Source organism: Diabrotica virgifera, chromosome 2 (assembly GCF_917563875.1).
Source record: "Diabrotica virgifera virgifera chromosome 2, PGI_DIABVI_V3a".
Taxonomy (NCBI): domain Eukaryota; kingdom Metazoa; phylum Arthropoda; class Insecta; order Coleoptera; family Chrysomelidae; genus Diabrotica; species Diabrotica virgifera.
Genome location: NC_065444.1, coordinates 268,503,364 through 268,527,859, shown reverse-complemented (window position 1 = coordinate 268,527,859; position 24,496 = coordinate 268,503,364). Strand labels below are relative to the sequence as shown.

At 33.4% G+C, this 24,496-nt stretch overlaps 1 protein-coding gene across 1 annotated transcript; it reads right to left on the bottom strand.

The window, feature by feature from the left end:
- Positions 1-12,179: 12,179 nt before the first annotated feature.
- Positions 12,180-20,799, bottom strand: LOC114334702 (CD209 antigen-like protein E). The gene is made up of 4 exons (XM_028284803.2): positions 20,699-20,799; positions 18,735-18,790; positions 17,840-17,948; positions 12,180-15,897 (listed from the first exon to the last, which is right to left on the bottom strand). Exons 1-4 carry the CDS (start codon positions 20,781-20,783, stop codon positions 15,551-15,553), a joined length of 597 nt encoding a protein of 198 aa, XP_028140604.1. The 5' UTR covers positions 20,784-20,799; the 3' UTR covers positions 12,180-15,550.
- Positions 20,800-24,496: the final 3,697 nt, after the last annotated feature.

Genomic DNA, 24,496 nt, shown 5'->3' with positions numbered 1-24,496 from the left:
ATGCATTTAAAAAGATTGGCCCGAAATTTTGTGCTTACGCTCTTAAATAAATATTTAAAAGTGTCTAAAATTAGTACCTAACCTTTTTTATTTACAATTACTGCTACTGCTAAATAGTTAGTTATCAAGATTTCACATCAAAGTAAAAAAAATCCAGCAGCATTTTATACTGATTCTGTCAGATACACTACGCCCGAAAAATTCATAAAGTCACTACGCCCGACAGAAGGTTAAATACAACACCTAGAGACTTACAACTTTTTGCATTGTATTCACGATGATGCCAGGAAAAAAGTCTACGAGAGAAAAATGGGTGAAAATGTATAATTGCATTTTAAAGTGCTTAAAATGCATCCAAAGGTGCATAAACATGTCAAAAAAGTGTATTAATACGCTATCAGAACTGACCACCGGAGCACTTGGTGCACAGGTTTCACCATTGCCATGACACAAATAACACAAACCACATGTATGTTTTGATTGACACAAGAGAACTAGAGGCAACTGGCAAAAAACAAGACAGCACTACTGTCCAACACCGTTCACACGGCGCCAATTGTCGCGACAATTGAGATTTCGCGTGGTGGGGGGCTCACTGGGCGCAGCTCATTGTCCTCAGTCTACTCCCGGAGACAACTGAATTTTGGACCAATTGTGAGGGCAGTTGGCAAGGCAATAGGCCTGAAGTGTTTAGACGAAGACAATGGGTGCGTTCGGACTACCACAGCAGCTGGACAGCTCAGCCAGCAGTAGCTGTCAGACGTCACCGCTGGAAGTCAGCCGCTGAGAGATTTACTAAGCTTTCCCTATCACGGCTGGATACAACCACTCAGCCCATTTCTGCTGACAGTCAGCCGCTATGGTCGTCCGAACGCACCCAATAATTTCATTCCAGTCAGTTGTCTTCTGACAATTGTCTCGCCAATTGTCATCGTGTAAACGCGGCTTAAATTGATGCAAACAGATTACTCGGGATATTTGGGGTCGCTGAACAAGAATACGCCATCAGAACCAACTTGTGGTGTACCTGGTGCCCAAAGGCTTTCCAAACTCCAGAAGATAACATATCTTAGCAGTGACCTTGAACACCAGGTGGTCCAGGAGTCGGTTCAGATGACATTTTCATGTTCTACGACCACAAAATCCCCCGAGTAATAATACCAGGCCCTTAATATATTTATTTTGACATGTTGTTGTCACTTTTGAATGTATTTTATGCGTTCCATTTTATTTGCTTTAAATGTCGACCGTGGTTTCAATTTACATTTTGCCCAGTCATCTTTTATCTTTAATTAATCGAGTTCCTCTATCTCATATCCCTGTTTCCTCCATCTGTCTTTCAATCTCTTTTATCTATTCTTCGAAAACCAAAATATCGGTGGCAACTTGATTTTTTCAAGTTCAAGAGAAATCGTTGGAATACAACAAACCGGCATATTTATGTTTCGTGGACCTTAAGAAAGCATTGGACAGGGTCACATTAAAGGACGTTATCCACTTTTTATACTCGAGAGAGGTACCTCTGGGAATAATTAAAACGATAGAAAACATCTACCAGAACAACATAATAAAAGTAAAAGTGGAATATGAACTAACTGACCCAATTGAAGCCGGCAATGGGATAAGACAGTGCGATTCCTTGAGTCATTTATTGTTCAATCTGATCATGGACGAAATAATAACAAAAATTGGAATTAAAAACTAATACCAAATGGGCGAAAAACAACTTAAAATAATATGCGGACAATGCAATACTAATCTCTCAAAGTGAAGATGATTTACAACGTATGCTGCACCAATTCAACATAATCCCCAGAAAATTTAACATGGTAATTTCCTCAAAAAAGACAAAATGCATGGTTATAACAGCAGATCCAATAAGATGTAAATTGGAGCTGGAAGGTCAGATAATAGAACAAGTGATGGAGTATAAATACCTAGGAATCACACTATCTAGCTACGGAAGGCTCGAAACAGAAGTGGAAGATCAAGTAAATACAGCAAACAGAGCCGCAGGTTGCCTGAATTACACAATATGGAGAAATAAAAATATCGGAAAAGAAATGAAAGGCAGAATTTACAAAACAGTCATCAGACCAATAACGACATACGCGGCAGAAACGCGACCCGACATAGAAAACCCTTCGAAAAATCGATGGTAAGACTCTATGGGACATAGCTAGAAGTACACATATACGACGGAGATGCAAGGTGGATAACATTAATAACTGGGTAAGAAACAGAAGAATAGAATGGAATGATCACATAAGCCGAATAACAACAAATGGGATAGTCAGGACAGCGAGAGACGGTTCGCCAATAGGAAGACGATCAGTGGGAAGACCACGAAAACGATGGAACGACAACTTACTAGAGGCATATTGAAAAAACAGACAGAGTTATATCTATACAAAAAGAAGAAGAAGAAGAAGAAGAAAAACTTGATTTTTCGACGGAGATATTTTATCGTCGAAGTCAGAAGTGACCTTAGAGAATTCCAAAGAGCTGTTAGTTAAAAAAAACACAATAGTAAAAAATAACCTTACAAGGTTATGGCAACGAATAGATAACTGGTTTTTTAACTAGTAAACAGTGTTTCCGATTAGCTCTTAGTTTTTATCAAAATTAAGGTGGTTTTACTTGTTAGAAAATTATCAAAGTTGGTATAATAGTGTATTATATAGTGCTTAATCCGATTTTGGGATCAAACTGTAAGTTAGATCATCTTTATTACTATTTTTTAATCAACAAACAGTAAACAACGGTTATAAATACCAGTAACGAGGTAATTAAGTAGCTTAATTACTAATGAACCTGTCCAAGCACAAGGGCCGTAATCAGGCAACATAGGCCCAATATGCAGGAAATTTCAGAGGAGAGATCTTCTGAACTTCAAAATTCTCAAGATGTCATTAATCCATCCAATCAATCAAAATTATATTCAACCGCTCTGACTCAACCTAACAAAAAATTCGCAAGCAAAAACCAAGCCATTTTATTCAATTCACTTCCAAATACAAAAATTGAAGATTATTTAAATGCCATAGCAACTAAAGTCGATCCCAATAAAATTCTCGCCATTTCCAGGATTGTAAATGATCGTATTTGCGTATATTTTACTACTGAAGAAACAGTCACCGAATTTTTAAGAACAGATAATGGAACAATAGTAATCAACCAGGAACGTATCCAAGCCAGGAAGTTAGTCACACCAAGCGAAAAACTGATAATTTCTAATGTCCCCCCATCAATACCTCACAGTATTATAGAGACTCAACTACAAAATTTTGCAATTCATCAAATAACTCCATTGGATTTTCTAAGAATAGGTACAACTAACTCTTTATTTAAGCATATCTTGAGTTTCCGACGCTATACTTACATTTCTCCTAAAAATCTGGAAAATATTCCTGAGTCTATATTAATTAACTATGAACAAATCAATTATCGAATTTATTTTTCACTTGAAAAACAGTCTTGTTACATTTGTAAAGAACAAGGTCATCTAGCCTCTCAGTGCAAAAAAAATACAAACACTCAAACATCTATCGAAAATTCATCACCTACTGCTCAACCAAATTATATCCAAAATTGCCACCCTATCATAACAGATGCTCAGCCAACTATCCATCCTTCACAATCTTCGCAACAATCCACCAGTCCACAATCAAAAGAAACAACCAATACTTCTCTAATTGATTCAAATCCCATTCAAACACCTATCCAGCCAGATAATGTTGAAATGAATAATCACAGCCAAAATCAACCTCCTACACCCTCTGACACTCAATCGTCTAAACGAGCGGTGTCAGAAATAACGTCTCCTTCAACATCAGTAGACCAGAACCCATTTAAAGAACCTCTGCGTAAATCTAAGAAAGCAAAAACTATTCCTGAAGATAATAAGACTTTAGCAGAAGATCTTATTAAATGCACTAGTTCTTTTTTCCAAGATAATTCTGACAACGGATATTTAACCCAGGAAGAACTAATTGATTTCTTTGAAAATGCATACGGCTCTGCAGATCCTCTCAGCATTGCAAAAACGTATACAGAAGATATCGAAGGACTACTCAATTTTTTAACTAAAATCCATCCAGCATTAACTCCCAAGTATCTGAAAAGTCGCTGTACAAGATTAAAAACTAAGATTAATAAACAGCTATTATTATCCGCTTTCTCTACTGATCACAGTGAATACAGCAGCGACGCCTCTGCTGAAATTTAAAACAACATTCAACTGTATACTGCAATGGAACCTAAATGGGTATTACACCCATTTAGAAGAACTTAAATTAATTATAGCTAAGTTTAAACCATCTGTAATATGCCTACAAGAAACCCACTTCAAAGAAGATAACTGTCATAATTTAAGAAACTATACTCCGTACTATAAGAACAGAATAACTGCTAGCCATGCTAGTGGGGGAGTAGTAATATATGTCCATAACTCATTTAATACCGAAGTAATACGTTTAAGAACTGAGTTGGAGGCAACAGCAGTATCTATAAAAGGCCCCCACAAAGTCAATATATGTAATATTTATTTTCCTCCGAACTTAGACCCGTCCATAAAAGAAATAACTGAACTCTTCAATCAAATTCCAGAACCGCGTATTATATTAGGCGATTTTAATGCCCACAATATACTTTGGGGAGGTAAAAAAACAGATTCCTTGGGACGTAAAATCGAACAAATTGTTACAGATTCTAATATGAATATCCTTAACGATGGAAGAATCACAAGGTTCAATATTTCCACCGGCAATGGATCCCCAATAGATTTATCCCTCTGTGACCCTGTCTTACAACCAACTCTGTCGTGGGATGTGACATCCCATTTGCATGGAAGCGATCATTTTCCTATCCTAATTACGAACAATAACCATATCTCCTCATCAATTCCATCCAATAAATGGTGTCTGAAAAATGCAGATTGGTCTCTATATTCCTCTTTAATTTCACAAAAAATTTCTCAGTTGGTTCAGCCCTTTGATACAGACATTGATATTAACTCCAAAGTACTCCATCTCGTACAGTTTTTAACGTCAATAGCTCACGAGTCCATAGGTTATTCAAAATTTCCAAAAAAACGTGCTCCAGTCCCGTGGTGGAATTCCCACTGCGAAGCAGCAATTAAAGAGTCAAAAAAGGCGTTTTATAAATTAAGAAGGCACCCAACTTTAAATAACCAGCTAGAATTCAAAAGATTAAGGGCCTATTGTAGATACACCTTAAAGAAGAGTAAGAGAGAAGCCTGGAAAAATTATGTATCATCTTTAAATTCATCTACCCCGACTTCTGAGGTTTGGCAAATGATAAGCAGAATGTACGGGAAAAAATCATTTAACACCATTCATTACCTAGAACATCATAACCATATTTATTCAACTAAGCAAGAAATAGCCTCCGTACTAGCAAACGTATACCAACAACATAGCAGTGACGAAAATCTATCTACAAGTTTCCTAGCCCATAAAAATAAATTTAATAATGCATGTATAAATCTTGATGACCACAATAATTTACCTCTAAATGCCATATTTACGATGGATGAACTGTTAGAAACTTTAAACAAAGTTAAAGACACTAGCCCAGGGCCTGACAACATCCCTACGACATTTTTAAAAGCTATGCCAACGGAAGGAAAACAATATCTTTTGGATCTTTATAATTTCATTTGGACAAATAATGTTTTCCCCATTGATTGGTACGATTCCATTATTGTACCAGTTCTTAAACAGGGCAAGAATAAATCGGACCCAGAGTCTTACCGACCAATCTCCCTAACATCTAATATGTGCAAAGTACTTGAAAAAATGGCAAGCAACCGACTAATGTGGTACCTAGAAGATCGACAGCTACTTAGCCCTATACAAAGTGGATTTAGAAAGTCCAGATCTACATTAGACAACATAGTGGATATTGAATCTGTAATTCATGAGTCATTTGGATGTGGTCAAGAATGTCTGGCTGTATTTTTTGATATAACGCGTGCATATGATACAATCTGGAGATCAGATATCATAAGAATCCTGTCAAGTTGGTCGATTAAAGGAAATATTATCAAGTTTATTAATAATTTTTTATATATGCGAAACTTCAAAGTTCGAATAGACAACTTTCTTTCAGACTCTAAAATCCAATTAAACGGTATTCCTCAAGGGTCTACTCTTAGTGTTGCACTTTTCCTTATTGCCATCAATGACATCGCTAAGTCACTTAGCCCATTAGTCAAAGCCCGTCTATTTGCTGATGATCTTGTTATATTCTGTCGTGGTAAAAATATATCAACAATGACGACCCATATACAGCAAGCCATTTACAAACTAGAGAATTGGTCGAATACTACTGGCCTAGAATTTTCACCCACTAAAACGAAAGCAATGATCTTCAGTAAAACTCCAAAGAAACAAGTAAATCCACCGAAACTCTTCCTAAAAAATTTACCAATAAAGTATTCAGAATCGATCAACTTCTTGGGAGTAAAACTGGATAGCCGACTATCTTGGCAAGACCACATCCACTCTCTCCGTCTGTCAGTTCAAAACGGCCTTAACTTAATGAAAAGTATCTCTCATAAACAATGGGGTGCCGATTTCCAAACTCTTATGACTGTATACAAAACCCTAATTCGTTCAAAACTAGATTATGCTGCTGTTGCCTACAACTCAGCCAAAGGTTCACTATTGAAAGTGCTAGACACAGTTCATAATTCAGCAATTAGAATTGCACTGGGAGCACACTACACAAGCTCAGTTGAGTGTATGTATGTTGAATCAGGCGAACCATCCCTTCAACTCAGGAGAGAATACCTTAGCCTCATGTATGCCTTAAGAGTATCAACTAACCCACATGTACCTGTTTATAAAAACACATTTACAGATAGATTTCCATCGACACTTAATTGTGGGAAAAGATTGGATCCTCCGTTTTATCATCGAGTGAGAGCAACGTTACAGAGCTTAGACACAATAATTCCACACACTTACAATACTTTTAAAGTCAGCCAACACATATTACCATGGACAATTGCTCTCCCTGCTTGTAATACAAACCTATCTGCATTCAAGAAAGGTGACACACCAGCAAAAATCTTCAATCAGAGATTATTAGAGATATTAAATGGTTTTAATGATCACATCCATATTTATACCGATGCATCCAGATCTGCAAATGGAGTAGGAGCGGCTTTCACAACAGGTAACTATAACAGTTCCTACCAGCTCCCTCCCCAAACCTCCATATTCTCAGCTGAACTCTTTGCTATCCTCCAGTCATTAAAGTTTGTTAACACACATGACATCAAATTCTCAATAATCATTAGCGATTCCCTAAGTGCATTAACGGCCTTGAGGCGGGTATACCCCAAACATCCTATCCTCCTCTTAATTAAGGCGGAACTCTTGATATGCCAACAAAATCAAAGATTAGTTCAGTTCCTCTGGGTACCATCACATTGCGAGATAAGTGGAAATGATAAAGCTGACACATTAGCAAAAAATGCGAGTGAGAATCCCTTAACAGACATCATAACTACTTGCGTTCATACTGATCTAAAGCAATATTTTAAAAACAAGATCATGACAAAATGGCAAACAAATTGGAACGAATCAAACTCTACATTAAGAACAATCAAACAAAGTATATCACCGTCGAAACATCCTACAAAGAGAAGAGACCAAGTGCTCATGTCCAGATTGCGACTTGGTCATACGAAGATCACCCACGACTTTTTATTAAAGAAGGAAGCCCCTCCGATGTGTTATGTGTGTGATAGTGAACTAACAGTGCAACATATAATAATAGACTGTCCCCTCTACGTTATAGAACGGCAACATCAACAGTTACCAACTACAATTAAAGATTGTTTAAGTGAAAGTAATTCATGTAAGACTCTTAATTTTTTACGTACTATAGGACTCATTAACCAAATTTAATATACCTAAATGTTGTAATTTGATGTAAATACAGTTCATTGCTAATAACCCTTGTGGTTGAAGCAAATTGTAAATAAAAAAAAAAAAAAAGGTTATGGCAACACTGCCAAGCGCCAATATTTAGTTCTGTGGACATCATTTCTAGCAATCTTCAACGAAACGTATTCTATACGATGTTCAAATCGGATTTTTAATTTTTTTTTTCAAAATATTGATGTTTCATATTTTTTGTTGTCCGAGTTTTAGTGGATACAAATTTTTATTGAGACGCCGTATATGTTACATTAACTGATTAGCTCTTATCAAAGTTTTGTGGTATTTTATTCGAAAATTTTTAACTATTTTTAAACGGAGTATAAATAAATTATTAATAAATATTACACCACATTATCTTGTTTTGGGATTTCCTAAATATGAATATTGTATTATGTAATTGCTTATATGTATTATGTTAATACAATTAAAAAATAAAATATATACATAGCTCTTGTTTTGATTCCTTGTAAAAAATGTATAATAAATCATTACTAAAAAAGAATGTGTGTGTACTTTGTACGCACGTAAGAAGTTATACTCCTATTACATATTATGTGATTTTAACGAAATTAATTTTACTAAACGAAACTAATTTTAATACTTACTACTTTCCAAGAATTTTTATTAAGACAATACCAAAAATTTTAAAAAATAAAAGAATAAAACGCACACAAACACATTGAAAAATGCCACAAAGAAAAAATGATTTCTGAACGATAATTGTTGGCAAAAATTAATACGCATTTTCTGAAAAAAAAATTATATAATAAATATACTTACAATCATAAAATGCATAAAAAAATAAAAACCTTGCATCGGGATTCGAACCCACGAATTTGGGGACGCTTTGATTCGTAATCGAAGCCTAGACTCACTCATCCAATTACTTATTACTTGTCATGTGGAAAAATAGGTCAACTGAACGTTTTACTGTTTGACAGTTATTCTGAATTTAAATCAAATTATGTAGTTTGATTTTTGTGGAAGAAAATATTAAAATATAACAAAACAGTAAGAAAACAATATATTAGATGAAGATTGGTAGAACTTTTGTTGATAATCAAATTAAGCATGTAAATCAAAGCATTACATCCCTACTAGATAAATAAATCTACGCCAAAAAATCATAATTTAAAAATAAAAATCGGACCTAATTTCGGATTTCTCTCTAAAATCCCCCTTCTTGAGAAAATAAATTTATTCCAACCTAATCCAAATGTATAATTACAATATGATTATAATAAAAACTACTTACCAAATTAGAACGAGTCCTTGTCCAAAATAGTCCAAAAGTCCAAAAATATATATGAAAACTATTTAAAAAGGCAGTATAACTATTAACTAACTTTTGTTTGTTGTTTCTTTTCACACAAATTTCAAAACGCAACAACCATAAATAATCAAACCACAGCTTTGCCACAGCCGACATATTGAATAATTTTTGACATGTCATTGAACATCCAATCAGAACAAAGTTATAATGCGCATGCGCCGGGATCGTAGGTTTTAACATATAAAAATTCACCCTCATATCGCCCGTAAAGAAGTATAACTTCAAAAAATAAAAATGTATACTATTTTTATTCAGTTGCAATACGAAGGCAAAACAATCTTATAGGTCTGGATCCCGCGTATGAAAAAAAAGTTGATTAATAGCAAGCTGAAAATTTGTTAATAGCTTAGGTTGTCTAGTCGGATAAACTTTGATATATAGGAACACTGGAACAAGGGCAGTTTTAATAATTGTGAAACAGGTTAAAAATTTGGAACGGTCAGACCACGAAAACGGTACATTTATTTTGTCCGACAGAATAGACTTAAACTCTCCGAACAGAGATTAAACTCTCATGCAAAAATCAGACTGCTATTTATCACTTGTCATAATTCCTGTCATTTGACATATTCTACATGTTCCATTCATTAAAACGCCCATTTGGGGATAATAGCAGTCTGATTTTTGCATGAGAGTTTAATCTCTGTTCGGAGAGTTTAAGTCTATTCTGTTCTGTCAGACAAAATACATGTGCCGTTTTCGTGGTCTGACCGTTCCAAATTTTTAACCTGTTGCATAACCCATTTATTTTCAGTTCCAATGGGAAGGCAAAACAATCTTATTTTTCACTTAGAATACGGAGCGCAGTCCAGCACTCTGAACCGACGATTTTCGACTCTTATTAGAGTCATCTTCGGAGAGGCGTAGGCCTGCTGCTCCATACTCAAAGTGACCAACCATGAAAGCTTATCTCCACATTGCAACTGACGTGTATGGATTAGGTGGTGACTAGCGTCAGCTGTCAATTGAAAGGTAAAGTTTTCAATCCTAATAGCAACATTAATAATTTTTATCAATTTATTTTTCAATAGTTTTGAATATCAATAATGTTGCTATTAGGATTGAAAACTTTACCGTGCAATGTGGGGATAAGCTTTCATGGTTGGAGTATGGAGCAGCAGGCCTACGCCTCTCCGAAGATGACTCCAATAAGAGTCGAAAATCGTCGGTTCAGAGTGCTGGACTGCGCTCCGTATTCTAAGTGAAAAATAAGATTGTTTTGCCTTCGCATTGCAACTGAATAAAAATGGTATACATTTTTATTATTATTTTATATTAATATTACTCCTATAGAGTAACTAGGTCCATTTTCCGTTGGAACTTTACCAAGCTGCAGACGGGGGTTGTGAATTGCATAGTGTAGAATTCCTTCCCTTTTGTCTTCACTGCAGCATCCATCTGGCTTGCACATTGTAGAAGCCTTGGAGGTGTCACCAGGGAAATTGACCAATAAGTTTTCGATTTAAAAATCTTTTAGTAATATTTTTAATATTTTTCAATGTTATTAATGTTGCTATTAGGATTGAAAACTTTACTTTTCAAATCATTATTACTTGGTTGCACCAACAGATCTTAAGCTTAAGACGTGCTTTAAGCTCAGCTTACGAAAGATACGCGTTGCACCATTGAGTCAGATCAATTTTGAGCTTGCCACAATGGATTGCCACGTGGATTGCTTAGAAAAGAATCGAAAATTATGGTGCAACGTAAGTGAGACTTAAGGCGGCTCTATCTGTAAGCTGAGCTGCTCTAAGCTGAAGCTTAACATATTCGTTGGTGCAACCAGGCATAAGTAATCCTAGTTCAGGCATTATTTCTCTAAATTTACCTTTATGGATCCTATTCATCTGTCATTCTATCTGTTCTAGTAAAGTATAAGTTGTGTTTACGGATGGACAGACAAAGATGGATAATTCAAGGTTTTCATATTTTCATATGTTGTAAAATGCATAGCGCAACGAAACGTTTACAAAAATTGAAGAAAAAAGAAAAAGATCTTCTGTGTAAAAGGTATATTTATTTAAAACCCCAATAAAGGACTACACTAAAAAACAGAACGTTTTCGCTCTAAAGAGAGCATCATCAGTGTTCTAAGCGTAAAATAAGTATAACCATAATTAGTGAAGACAAAAGTAAAAAATTTAAAGATTGACCAAGATAAAAAATTAGGTTATACTCACAAGCTCTACATGCTAAGCCACAAAAAATACATGGGTTAAAACCCTTAAAATGCCGACCAAAAGTCTTACATTGGCGTGTTATATATTAAACCCTGGCGATGGGTGAAATTTAAACAAGATATACCTCAAAGCATCATATGACTATACCACGAGCATGTGGGTGGTTGGGTTGATTTCTCTGTCTTCACAAAGAGAAAGGTGAAAGCCAACTGATTATAGGTGACAGGTTTGAAAGTGTTTCTGACTGATGACAGTATGAGATAGACGGTGTAACATGAAGTTTTGTGAACTGATATGTACGAGTAGTTAAGTACACTAGCCAATAGTTTTAAAAAAACTTTTATTTGTGGTAAAATTCAATAATAACAACAAACATCGTGTGCTAAACTAGAAAATAAGTAAATTTTTTAAACTATTAAACATGATGGGCAATGTCTAGGTTGAAGTTTATATTCTTATGAGTTATTTGACATCCAGCACAAAGATGATTGATGTACCTAACTGAATGAAATGAGAAAGTCAACATAGGTATGACTAGTGGTAAAACTATGAGGCAGGAAGCTCTGAAACGTTTAGTCTTGATACCAGTCCCATCTCCTACAAGGATAAGCTAGAGATTCATATAGCCTTGAATGGAAGCCAACCCCTTATGGTGATAAAGGCAAAAATGTTGGAAATAAAACCACAAAATAATAGATTAACTATTATATTTGTTGAAGAAAATTATAAATACTGTTCTTTTTAATCTGATTTTTCTATATGATTAAACTTATACATAGGTACATATTAAGTATCTTTGTAGTACGTTCTTTAACGGTAAAATATGGCAAAACCTCTAAATTTTAAAGAACCGCTTAGATTGACATGAAATTTGGCATACACATAGCTGACAAGTCGCAGAAAAAAATGATATTGTGATGATGTGTGCTTTTGCCCTGGGGGTGAGTTTCACCCCTTCTCGGAGCTGAAAAATATACGTCCAAAATAAGTCTGGAAATGGATAAACTGACTAATTTTAAGCAACTTTTGTTTAACAGAAATTTTTCACCAAGTCAATACTTTTCGAGTTATTTGCGAGCGAATATGTTCATTTTTTAACAAAATAACCATGTTAATAGAGGTTTTTTCGCAAATAACTCAAAAAGTAAATACTTTGTAGATAAAATATTTATACCAAAAATATAGCCTGTAAAAAAGTGAAAAAACAGTTTACGGGCTAGATGTCTAGACCTAGTAGAAGCAGAGTTATAGCTAATGAAAAATAGGTTCATATTCGTCGAATTAAAAGTCAAATATTTTAACATGAAATGACCAAAAAATTAAGCACTTTTTGGGGAAAACTCATTACAACTTTTTTAAAGTGTTTAAAATAAGCTTTATTTTTGTTATATAAAAAAAAATACTAGCATCAAAAGTTTATTACGCTCAAAATAAAGTTGGTCCCTTTCATGGACGTTTAAATAATCTTTATTTATACGTCCATGGTCCCTTTTTTTTGGTAAAAAAATCGGGAAAATCACCCCCTAATTAGCATCTCAAATGAAATTAATTGTTACCAGTTCACAAATTGCTTTACTGGTGTATGTATTTTTTATATGATCCTGTATGGTTCAAAGTCCTTATTTTTGAAAGAGCTGTACTTATGAAATGTCTTGAAAGAGTCACCAATCACGAGCGTATGCAAATTTAGAAACACCAAATCTTAACCAATTTTTGTCTTAAGAAAAACAAGAAAATACAAGATATTCAAGAAAACAGAGCTAATTTTTTTACTGTTTGAGATTTTTGATACCTCTAATAATATTTAAGTTATTTAAAAAAAAATTTAAAAATTAAAAATTTAAAAATTTTTATTTTAAAACCAATTTCTTCAAAACGTTGAATAGATTAAACTTACTGATCATATAAACACAACATAAGTAAAGCAACTTGTGAAGCGGTAACGATTAATTTCATTTAAGTTGCTAATTAGAGGGTGATTTTCCAGATTTTTTTTGCCAAAACAAAATTACCAATTGTATTTTGAGCGTAACTTGTTTAATTTTAATGTTAGAATCTTTTTTATAAAAACAGAAATAAAGCTTTTTTTAAACACATAAAAAATTGTAATGCGTTTTCTCCAAAAAGTGCTTTATTTTTTGAAAACTTCCCGTTGAAATATCCTATTTGTAATTTGGCGAATTTGACCATATTTTTCTTTAGATATAACTCTCCTTCTACTAGGTCTTAAGACTTCATGCATATGTTATAGTCAAAGCCCTATATAAAGAATTTCAGGCACTCCTAGGTTTGACTAGGCAATCCTCAGGTCTGACTGACGGTCTTAGTCAAAGCCCGAAATAAATTACAGTTTCGGCCTTTGATTAGTCAAACCTAAGGAGACTAAGTTGGTCAGGCAAAGGTCGAAATTTAATTTTATGAAATCGGGGTTTGACTAGTCAAACCCCGATCAGCTATTAAACTGTCGTTCTTTGTTAGATTAGATTTAATAAAACGTCATTTTTTAATTTTAATGTTTATTATTTTTATATTTTCGTAATTAAAATAAAATAAATAGTGTTAACTCACACAAGTTGAGGCATTATGGCATTTAGGGTTGCACAATACGTTAGAACTTTTTTACACTTACATAATTTTGAAGAGCATTTCTTACTGCAGTAGCATTTTATACAGCCTTGTCCTCCGAATTTAGAATCTTTTGTACTAATTTCTCTTAGAGACATCTTAACGTCTGGAACATCTTCGAAATTAAAAAAAATCTCTTTGTATTCTCTTATTTGATTTCTTGAAAAAATAATGTTTATTGTTCCGTATTTTGTACCAACTCTATATAAACGTCAATTGTTTTAGCTTTTATGATACCCAAAATATTTCGAGCATCTCCTTTGGCTATATGAAAGCTGGGATATAGGTATTGTTACACAGACAGAAAAGATTAAAATAAATATAGGAAAGGCGATTGAAGGTCTTCATGCCCAGGTTAATACTACGAAACAATTAAATGAAAAAAAAAGTCCTCCAATTTCTATCGGAATAACTGTAACAATAACTATCCCCAGTTTTGATAGAGCCAAAGAGATGCTCGAAATATTTTGAGTATCATACAAGATAAAACAATTGACCGTTTATATAGAGTTGGTACGAAATACATACGGAACAATAAACAAACTTGTTTCAAGAAATCAAATAAGAGAATGCAAAGAGATTTTTCTTAATTTCGATGATGTTCCAGACGTTAAGTTGTCTCTAAGAGAAATGAGTACAAAAGATTTTAAATTTGGAGAACAAGGCTTTATAAAATGCTACTGCAATAAGAAATGCTCCTCAAAATTGTAAAAGGTCTAACGTATTGTGCAACTCTAAATGCCATAATGCCTCAACATGTGAGAATAAGCACTATTTTTGTAATATTAATTACGACAATATAAAAATAATAAACATTAAAATTAAAAAATGACGTTTTATTAAACTTAATCTAACAAATTACGACATTTTAATAGCTGATCGGGGTTTGACTAGTCAAACCCCGATTTTATAAAATTAAATTTCGACCTTTGCCTGACCAACTTAGTCTCTCCTAGGTTTCACTAGTCAAAGGCCGAAACTGTAACTTTATTTCGGGCTTTGACTAAGATCGTCAGTCAGACCTGAGGATTGCATAGTCAAACCTAGGAGTGCCTGAAATTCGGGCTTTGACTATAACACATACACTATTTTTTTCACTTTTTTACAGGCTATAGTTTTTCTAAAACATTTTTTCGATAAAATACTTACTATTTGAGTTATTTCCGAAAAACCGTCTAATAACGTGGTTATAACTTGGTGAAAAAACATTATAGAACAAAAGTTGATTAAAATTAGTCAGTTTATCCATTTCCGGACTTATTTTAGACTTTTATTTTTTAACCCCCGTGAAGGGGTGAAACTTACCCCCAAGGCAAAAGCGCACATCGGCACAACATCACTTTGACATGTTAACTCTGCGTGTGTCAAATTTCATTTCAATCCAAACGGTTCTTTAAAATTGACAGCAAAAACAGTCAAAGAATGTACGATTGGATTCATACAACTATTTGTGTATCAGCTTGGCAGTTATTTCCACAATGACAATGACAATGTAATTCTGTTATTTCTTTATGTGGACTTGGATTTAAGGCACTACAAACAGGTTTTTCACAAAGGGGGTATAACTCATGGTTTTCACAACCTTCATCATTCCATACAGCAGACGATCCGTTGTTATAAAAAGAAATGCAGTGTTCTGCTTTCGGACCGTTAGGTTCGCCGTGCTTAATATCCCAGTTAGTAAAAACAACTGGTTCCTGAGCTAGCCAGAACCAGTTAACTTTGTCCTTGAGCTTATTTCCAGATGTCCAAATACCATGATATACATCTGCTGAACTTATACCTAAAAACCAGATATCGAATGTTAAATAAATAGGATGCAGTATTACAGTAAATAAAGTTAAACTATAATAGAAAACACTTGAAAATTAAAGATGTAGCGACTAAGACAAATAATGGTTAAGTGCTATGTTTGGTCTGAACTTGTATATGGTGTAGAAGCGTGGACATTAAAAGTACCAACCATGAACAGAATTGAAGCATTGGAAATGTGAATTCATAGATGGATGCTGGAGCTCCCTTGAACAGCAAGAACAACTAATGAGGAAGTACTAATAAGGGTCAACAAATATAGAGAACTGCTTAATACTGTTTAAAACACTATACAGAACTGCTTAAAATACTGGAAAATGTCTTATCTGGGACATATAATGAGGGGAAATCGATATCGAATGCTACAAACGATCCTTAATGGAAAAATAAATTGCCGTATAAGTGTAGGAAGAAAACAAGGGTTTTGGTTAGAAAACATTCGTGAATGGACTCAGATATGAAATGTAGAATTATTCTATGTTGGAAAAGATCGAAAAGCCTTCGCAATGGTGATCACCAACGTAAAATAAAAGAAGAAGAAGAAGAAGAAGAAGAAGAAGCGATATTTATCTATGATATTAAGAAACTACTTAATACCTGCTACAGATTTATTTGTCAGAAGCAAGTGTCAAGTGGCAGTTAATAAGGCTAGAGAGACTATTATAATGGTAGGGGAGTCCAAGCGGGGATTTTTCCAGTTACTCGAGCGCGTCAGCTTATCATATGGGGAGAAACCTGGTGCCCTGCAGATGTATCTCTACCATATATTATATTGGCTCTTAACACAGGGAAGTTCGTTAAGGGGGGCAAGAAAAAAGAATCTATCCTTAAAATTACTCGAAATTGTCAGATTAAGATAAGGTAATTTAAGTACATGCAAAAGAGTGAATATTTCAAAAATCTGACACTTTGAGCGAGGCGTACGCAAATGGGCGAGTCAAAAATTTTCATAAAAAAAAAGCGAATAATTCGCGAAGTGAACGTTAGATCGAAAAACTAAAAAATAATGGTTCAATATTTTTCAAAAATCTATCAAATGCTACCAAACATGACCCCCCACGGAGAGGGGTGGGCGGTACATTTAAAATTTTAAATACAAATCCCGCGATATTTTTCATAATAAACATTAGATCGAAAAACTGCAAAATACACTTAATCAATATTTTTGAAAAATCTATCAAATGGTATTATACCAAACAGGACCCCCCACGGAGGTGAGGTGGGGGGTTACTTTAAAATCTTAAATAGAAGCCCCAAATTTTTATTCCAGATTTGGATTCTTTATGTAAAAATAAGCAACTTTTAGTCGAAAAATTTTTCGAATTATGGATAGATGGCGCTATAATCTCAAAAAACGATTGTTGGAAATGACAAATTAAATTAAAAAATGGCAAGCGCCCACTAAAATGAAAAACTTTACTTAACTTTTTTTGGTTTTAGGACCTACTCTTCGCAATCCAATAGGTCCCCAAAGCGCTCGAGTGAGTGCACATTTAGCATACCTTGCTCCCCTACTATAATTACATTTTAGCAAGAAAAACGGGATAAATTACAGATAACAAATAATAGAGGGATTTATTGAAAATTGTATAATAGTTATTTGTTTATTATTTGATCATTCTCCGTTTAAAAATTATTTATACCATAGTTTATACGACCTTACATATAGCAATGGAAAATGTATTTCAACACCTGGATAAGAAGGAAAAAAGTTTAAATATTGACGTTATACAAAAGTTTACCATAAAGAAATGATATATGATGTTTTAATTTAGTAGGATATTTTGGTCAAATTTTAAATAGAAACTTGGGGGGTGAAAAACATAAAAATAAATTCCAAGATTATGTAGCGTCAGACCCTCAATTTCGTACAAAATGTACAATTTGCTTTAATAATATTTTGTAAATTTCACCTTCAGAAATAATGAAGTTGTATATGGCATCACTTTTTTCTTTTGTTTGAATACTGGCCAATGCTGCACCCTCATCTTGACATGCTTTAATCGATTGGCTCCATTTATACTTAAAAAGTAATAATAAAATAATTAATAGTTAATATACATTATTTCTTTACACTAAATGATAATGTTCAACTTATTATTGATGGTCAAAATATTTGACGGTCAAAATAACACATTTTTGTGCAATAGAAATGTGTCCACATAAAAATACGAATGCTTAGATGTTACACATTTTATTTAGTATCCTCCTATAAACTATAGAGGCAGCCACTATGACTAAATCGATGATGAGAACAGTGGAAGTTTTCGAGATGTAACTTTACAGAAGAGTCTTGAGAATATCTTATGTAGATACTGTCACGAATCAAGAAGTCTGGCGAAGACTTTTAGAAGAAACAGAACTAAGAAGTAATGATATAAGGTTGCGAAAACTACAATATTTTGGCTACTTGATGAGTGGAAGAAAATAGCCAGCTTCTACAGAATATCATGCAGGGAAAGATTTATGAAAGCTATCGTTGCGGAATCTCAGGGAGTGGTTTAATTTCTTGCCTTTTTACAGCAGCTGCAAACAAAATACAAATATTCATGATGGTCACCCATTTTAGAAAGAAGGCGGCAGCTTAAGAAGAAGAATTTCCGTGTCGATCTGACACTGTGACCAGAGTTCCAAAGGCTATCAGAAAGCCTTCTCAGGATATATGAAACAATCCAACAGGTGTGTATAAATTATATATTTATAAATTAATTAATATATATTTATTATAAATTATATATTTTTCAAATTACATTTTCTTTTAAGAAAAATTAATGCAAATGAGATTTAAACAAAGTCTAAAATACATACCTTTGTTTTAATAATTTTAAAGACTGTCTTGGGAGTGGTCTGTTTGGTGCAGGTGTCTACAAATTATTATAATTTAAACCATATTATGATTTGTTTATGTATAATTTTTAGAAATAATTTTAAAATATGGCTCATTAAGCCGATGGTTCGGAAATCACTGTAAGATACGGATTTTGTTTTCTTTGGTGTTACAATAAACGTCGACTTCAGCCATGTACTTGGTATTACTCCGCTCAAATATATGTCATTAATGCCTGGTTGCACCAACAGATTTTAAGCTCCAGCTTAGCTAAGCTCTGCTTATAGATAGGACCACCGGAAGTATCACTTACGTTGCACCATAATTTTGGATTCTTACCTTGTTATCAAGTATATCTATTATTATATTATGATATTCCTATTATATTTTATTGTAATTATATTAAATTAATTCTTATGATATTCTCGGCTCAAGCCTAAGATCTGTTGGTGCAACCAGGCATGAATATTTTTGTTAGGCGTTGAGTACCGTCGGTATTAAATAGTTTTATGAGTTCAGCATGATATGCATTGTCAGGTCCAGGAGCTTTGCCATCTTTTAGTTGTGATATTGCTTTTTCCACTTCATCTGTCATCTGAGGTGATTGGTAAGTGGTCATCACATATGTAGGATGGAGGTTGTTCGGATCTAGTATCATAAAAGAGTTCTTGTATGTATTTTGTCCATACTCAGATTTCTTGGTTTTTGTCTGTGATGATATCCCCCTGTTGGTTTCGCAGTTTGCTAGCTGTGTTGGATTTCTGAAGACCACCTGCTGTTTCACCTTTTTATGCATGTTAAATGTATCATGTTTTTGTTCTAACAACTCTATCTCTTCACACTGTGACTTAAACCAATTCTCTTTGGCCGTTCTTGTTTGTCTCTGAATCGAGCTGTACATTATTTTGTTGTTCTTTGATTTTCTTCTTTCTTCTATGAGTTGTAATATATTGTCATTAATCCAACTTTTTCTCTTCTCTTTCTATTCTATCAGATGTTCTTCTCTGATCTTGTTAAATGTTTCACATATATTTTGGAGTGATTCTTCGGCATTATATGTTTGCTCCATATTACTTAGCTTCTCTGAAAGAATCTGTGCGACTGTCTCTTTTGTTTTCTTATCTTTTAGTCTTCTCATATCGCACTTTTTGTTGCTATTCTTTTTTGCAACCTTCTTGAATCTAAACCGAAATTTACCAACAACAGGAACATGATCTGATGACAAAAGACTGCCTACGAAAATTGAACCCGGTACTGTGGGATAAGAACTTTAGTATGGAAATAAAAAGCAGAATTTATAACACCATGACGGTAGTATCCTGACTTATGGATGTGAAATTTGGATAATAAATTAGAAAACCAAAACCAAAATAACAACAGAGATGTAATTCCTAAGGAGAAGGTGCATAGTAACAAAAAGAGATAGAATAAATAACAGAGATTAAAAAAGAATGAGAATGAACTAGGATATAATAGAGACTACATAGAACAGAAGATATTAACCCGGTACGGACATGCCAGAAGAGCAGAAAAAAATGTTGTATAAACAGAATAACAGAATGGAGCCAGATGGGATGAAGGAAGAGAAGCAGATACCGAAGATCTTTTAGAGATAAAGTGGATAAATAAATGGAAAGAAGAAATCGGCAGGAAGGTGACTGTAAAATCAGAAACAAATGGAGAGAACGGTTGAGTGAAGGAATACAGTGAAAATTGTGGAATTCCTTAGTGTGTAATTATACATGGTGTAACAGAAAAGTAGGTCATAAAGTACATCGTAATCGCATGTAGAAAACGTAGACGGTATATGATATAAACAGATTATGAAGAAACATCAAATAAAATTATAATTAATAAATAAATAACGTTATGTTTTTTAAAGTATACGTACACAAATATCTTTAAATAAGTATAAATATTTATAAAAAAGCAAAGTTTTACTTACCACTTGTTACCTCGGTTATTAAAACGCAACACACTATAAGCAATAAAATATTTACCATCATCATTTTGAAGTAACTATAAACCATTGTGATTCTATTTATGCACTCTTCTGCAGATATAACAACAAATTTTTGATAATGATACCGGAAACAATAGTTATCCACAATATACATGGTGTCCTAACGAAAATAAAATTGTACCCCCTAAAACACGTTCAGATTCCATTCCATTTTCAGTACTTCCACAAAATTTATTTCAAATTAATGTCACTACAGGTGTTTCGGCAGAGTGCCTTGAGTTTGAAAAATGGAAGGAGTATAGAGATAAACGAAAGATTTAAAGCAGGTAATAGAGTATAAAAAAATAAAAATGTATACCATTTTTATTCAGTTGCAATGCGAAGCCAAAACCGTCTTAATTTTTATTTAGATTAGAGAGTGCAGCCAGCACTCTTATCGACGATTTCACCTCTTATTAGAGGCTCTTCAGATAATGCATAGGCTGCTTTCTCTACTCCTGGTAAAAATTTTCCGACATATTTTAAACTTAGTCTTTGTGTAATAGAGTATATTGGAAATATCACCGACTACTTAAGAACAAAAACTTAAGCAAAAAGAAACAAAATCAAAAATATATAGAGCAGCAATTAGACCAGTGATAGCCTATGGAGCAGAGGTAATGTGCCTTACGAAAAAAGACGAAGAAAAAATAAGAATAATTGAGAGAACAATTATTAGAAGAATACATGGGCCATTAAAGACAGAAACAGGGTAATATTGAAAGCTGATGAACCATGAAATAATAAATATAACTGAGGGAGAAGATATGGTGAAATACATTAAAGCACAAAGACTCAGATGGTTTGGGCACACACAATGAAGAGGGGCAGAAGAACTGATCAGGAAGGTAATGAAATGGAAACCAGTAAAAAATAGACCAAGACAAAGACCAAATATAAGATGGGAAGATCAACTGCTAGACGATATATCAAAGATGGAAATTGCAAACTGGAGAGAAAAGATTCAGGACCGGAGTGAGTGGAAGAAGATAGTAGAGAAGGCAAAAAAACATCACAACCTATGAATGACAACCTAAGGGAAACTACGGACTAATCCACCGCGTGAAATGGTCCTATACTCTAACAAGAGTGAACGGTCCATATATATCTGATTTGATTCATTATTATGTTTTTTTGAAGTTATACTTCTTTACGGGCGTAATGACGGTGAAATTTTATATGGAAAACCTAGCGACCGGGCGCTTGCGCATTATAACTTTGTTCTGATTGGATGTTCAAATGACATGACAAAAATTATCCAATATGGCAGCTGTGGGACTGTGGTTTGGTTATAATGTATGCTTGTTGCGTTTTAAAATTTGTAGGAAGAGAAACAACAAACAAAAAGTTAGTTAATGCCTTTTTAAATAGTTTTCATATTATATTTTTGGACTTATTTACATAGAAGAGATGATTGTTGCATGCCAATGTGAAAGCTCATCAAACTGTGACTAATGAGTGCCGCAGATCTCGCTTATTCAAAGCTAAAGAATCTTTCACTGGTAAGTGTTTTATAAATAGTTGATCAAAGTTTGTTATGATATTTGAACATAGCCACTTTGCACGACGCAAGTGATTGCGAAATTTATTAGTCGTTATACGGGCTCCGATACTTACCTTGAACCTACCAAAATACATAAGTAGTATGTAATACTTTTATTTACATCATTTGATTACCATCAAAATTTCTATCAATATTCACCTAATATATTGTTTTCTTACTATATGTTTTGTTGTATTTTTTCAATTCTAAATCATTTCAATTCAAAATCAAAATAATTTGATTTACATAAGTTAAAAATGTCAAAAGGTTAATCTGTTTAGTTAGACGATTTTCGCACATAATGACAAGCTGTCTCTGTGGCCAAGTTTTAATACGAGTGAATCCCAATACAACGGAAATACCAGCCGCGTGGTAAGTTGGTTCGAATCCCAATAGAAACTTTTATTTTTTAATTTTTTTTATACATTTTATGATTGTAAGCATATTTATTATATAATTTTATTTTCAGAAAATACGTATTTAGTTAAAAAATTTTCCGACAATTAATGTTCAGAAATCATTTGTGGCATTTTTAATAATTTTGTGTATGTTTTATTTTTTTAATATTTTAATTTTTGGCACTGTTTTAATAAAAATGTTTGAGAAGTAGTAAGTATAAATTAATTTAATATTTAAATAAAATATAAATAAAAAGTATATTAATTTCGTTTATAATCATATAATCATATAATAGAAGTATAACTTCTTACGTGCGTACAAAGTACACACACATTCTTTTTCTTTAATCTTCAGGTGGTCTCCAAGTCTACAGTCTTCTTTTCAGCCGCCAAAACCAAGTGTTTGCTACCATCTTATTATGTTCATGCAAAATTGTGCAAGTAAATCGCCTGTGTCATTTTTTTTTTCGCCTAGTCCATAAATACTCTCCATTGGATGCTGCAATTGAATTGAGTGATTAAATGAACATTGTAGCAATAAATGTGAAAATTAATGATTTAATAAATAGGTACCTACTTTATTATGAATTTTTCACACCAAGTTATAAAATGTTAACCAAAATGTTAAAAACAAGTTTTATTGAAAATTTCCTGAAAATATACAATCAAAATAGAATAGCAATCCTGCAAATTACAAAAAACGCTAACGAGAAATGTCTACGCTTACATTAGAGATTATTCCTATGTGTGGCCATATTTAATTACAATAATTGAATGCAAATACTCTGATAAAGCGAGATAGACAATTATTTAATATACTTCCGGCTCTGCATTCATTGCCATTACCATTAGTCCAATATGTCTGTTATAGCGCATACCGTCAAAAGGCACTAACGGGTACAATTCATATTTCTGCAATTAATCCAACCTTTTAGTGATTGAACAGTGGGTTAATAATGAATCTTATTTGTTTGTGACCAAGCAGCTTCCGCATACATTACACGCAATTTTCAACCACCTCCCTCTGGGCTGCTACACATATAAAACGATTTAGAAAATTGTATCTTTTAAAGACCACAAAATTTGAGCATAATCTCAGAAGTTTGGATCTTTTTTTTTTGTATACAGGGTGTTATTAAGAATTGTCCATATAGTAGGTAGCTGGAGAAACCTTAGCACAAAATACGACGATTTAAAAATAAAATATTGCTCCTTACCGAGAGACAGTTGTATTAGGGGAGACCGGGGTTAGTTGTTACAGATTTGGCTAAAAGAATAATATATCAAAAACTATTTTTAAGAAATTTATTTTAAGTAAATCAAACAAAAGTAAAAGAAGTGTTAAACTTCTAAAGAACTGAAATAAAGCTTAAACACTATTGAGTTAGACAAAAAGTGTAAAATATGTGCTGACGACAAACGTAACAAATAACCCCGTTATGGGGCTGGTTGTTACAACCAACCCTAAAAGAATGGTTTGTAAAACATGCTGAATAGAATAACTTTAACAAAACTGTATTTATTGAGAAATTATAATAATAAAAAAGAAACATAATATACTGATGCATGTACACGTAACAAGAATATTTAATATCATTATGTATTACCAAAGATATTAATACTTACTTCGGCACATTAAATTTTATTCGGAGGCATGAAAACACATAACCACACTCTACGGGATTATACGATGGAGTGGCGCTGTGTCGTTTGGATATATTATAGGTAACAGACATGCGCGAAATTCTTCAGACTTGTTATGGAGTCAACGACTATTCGTAAGTAATAAAAGCGTCTGTA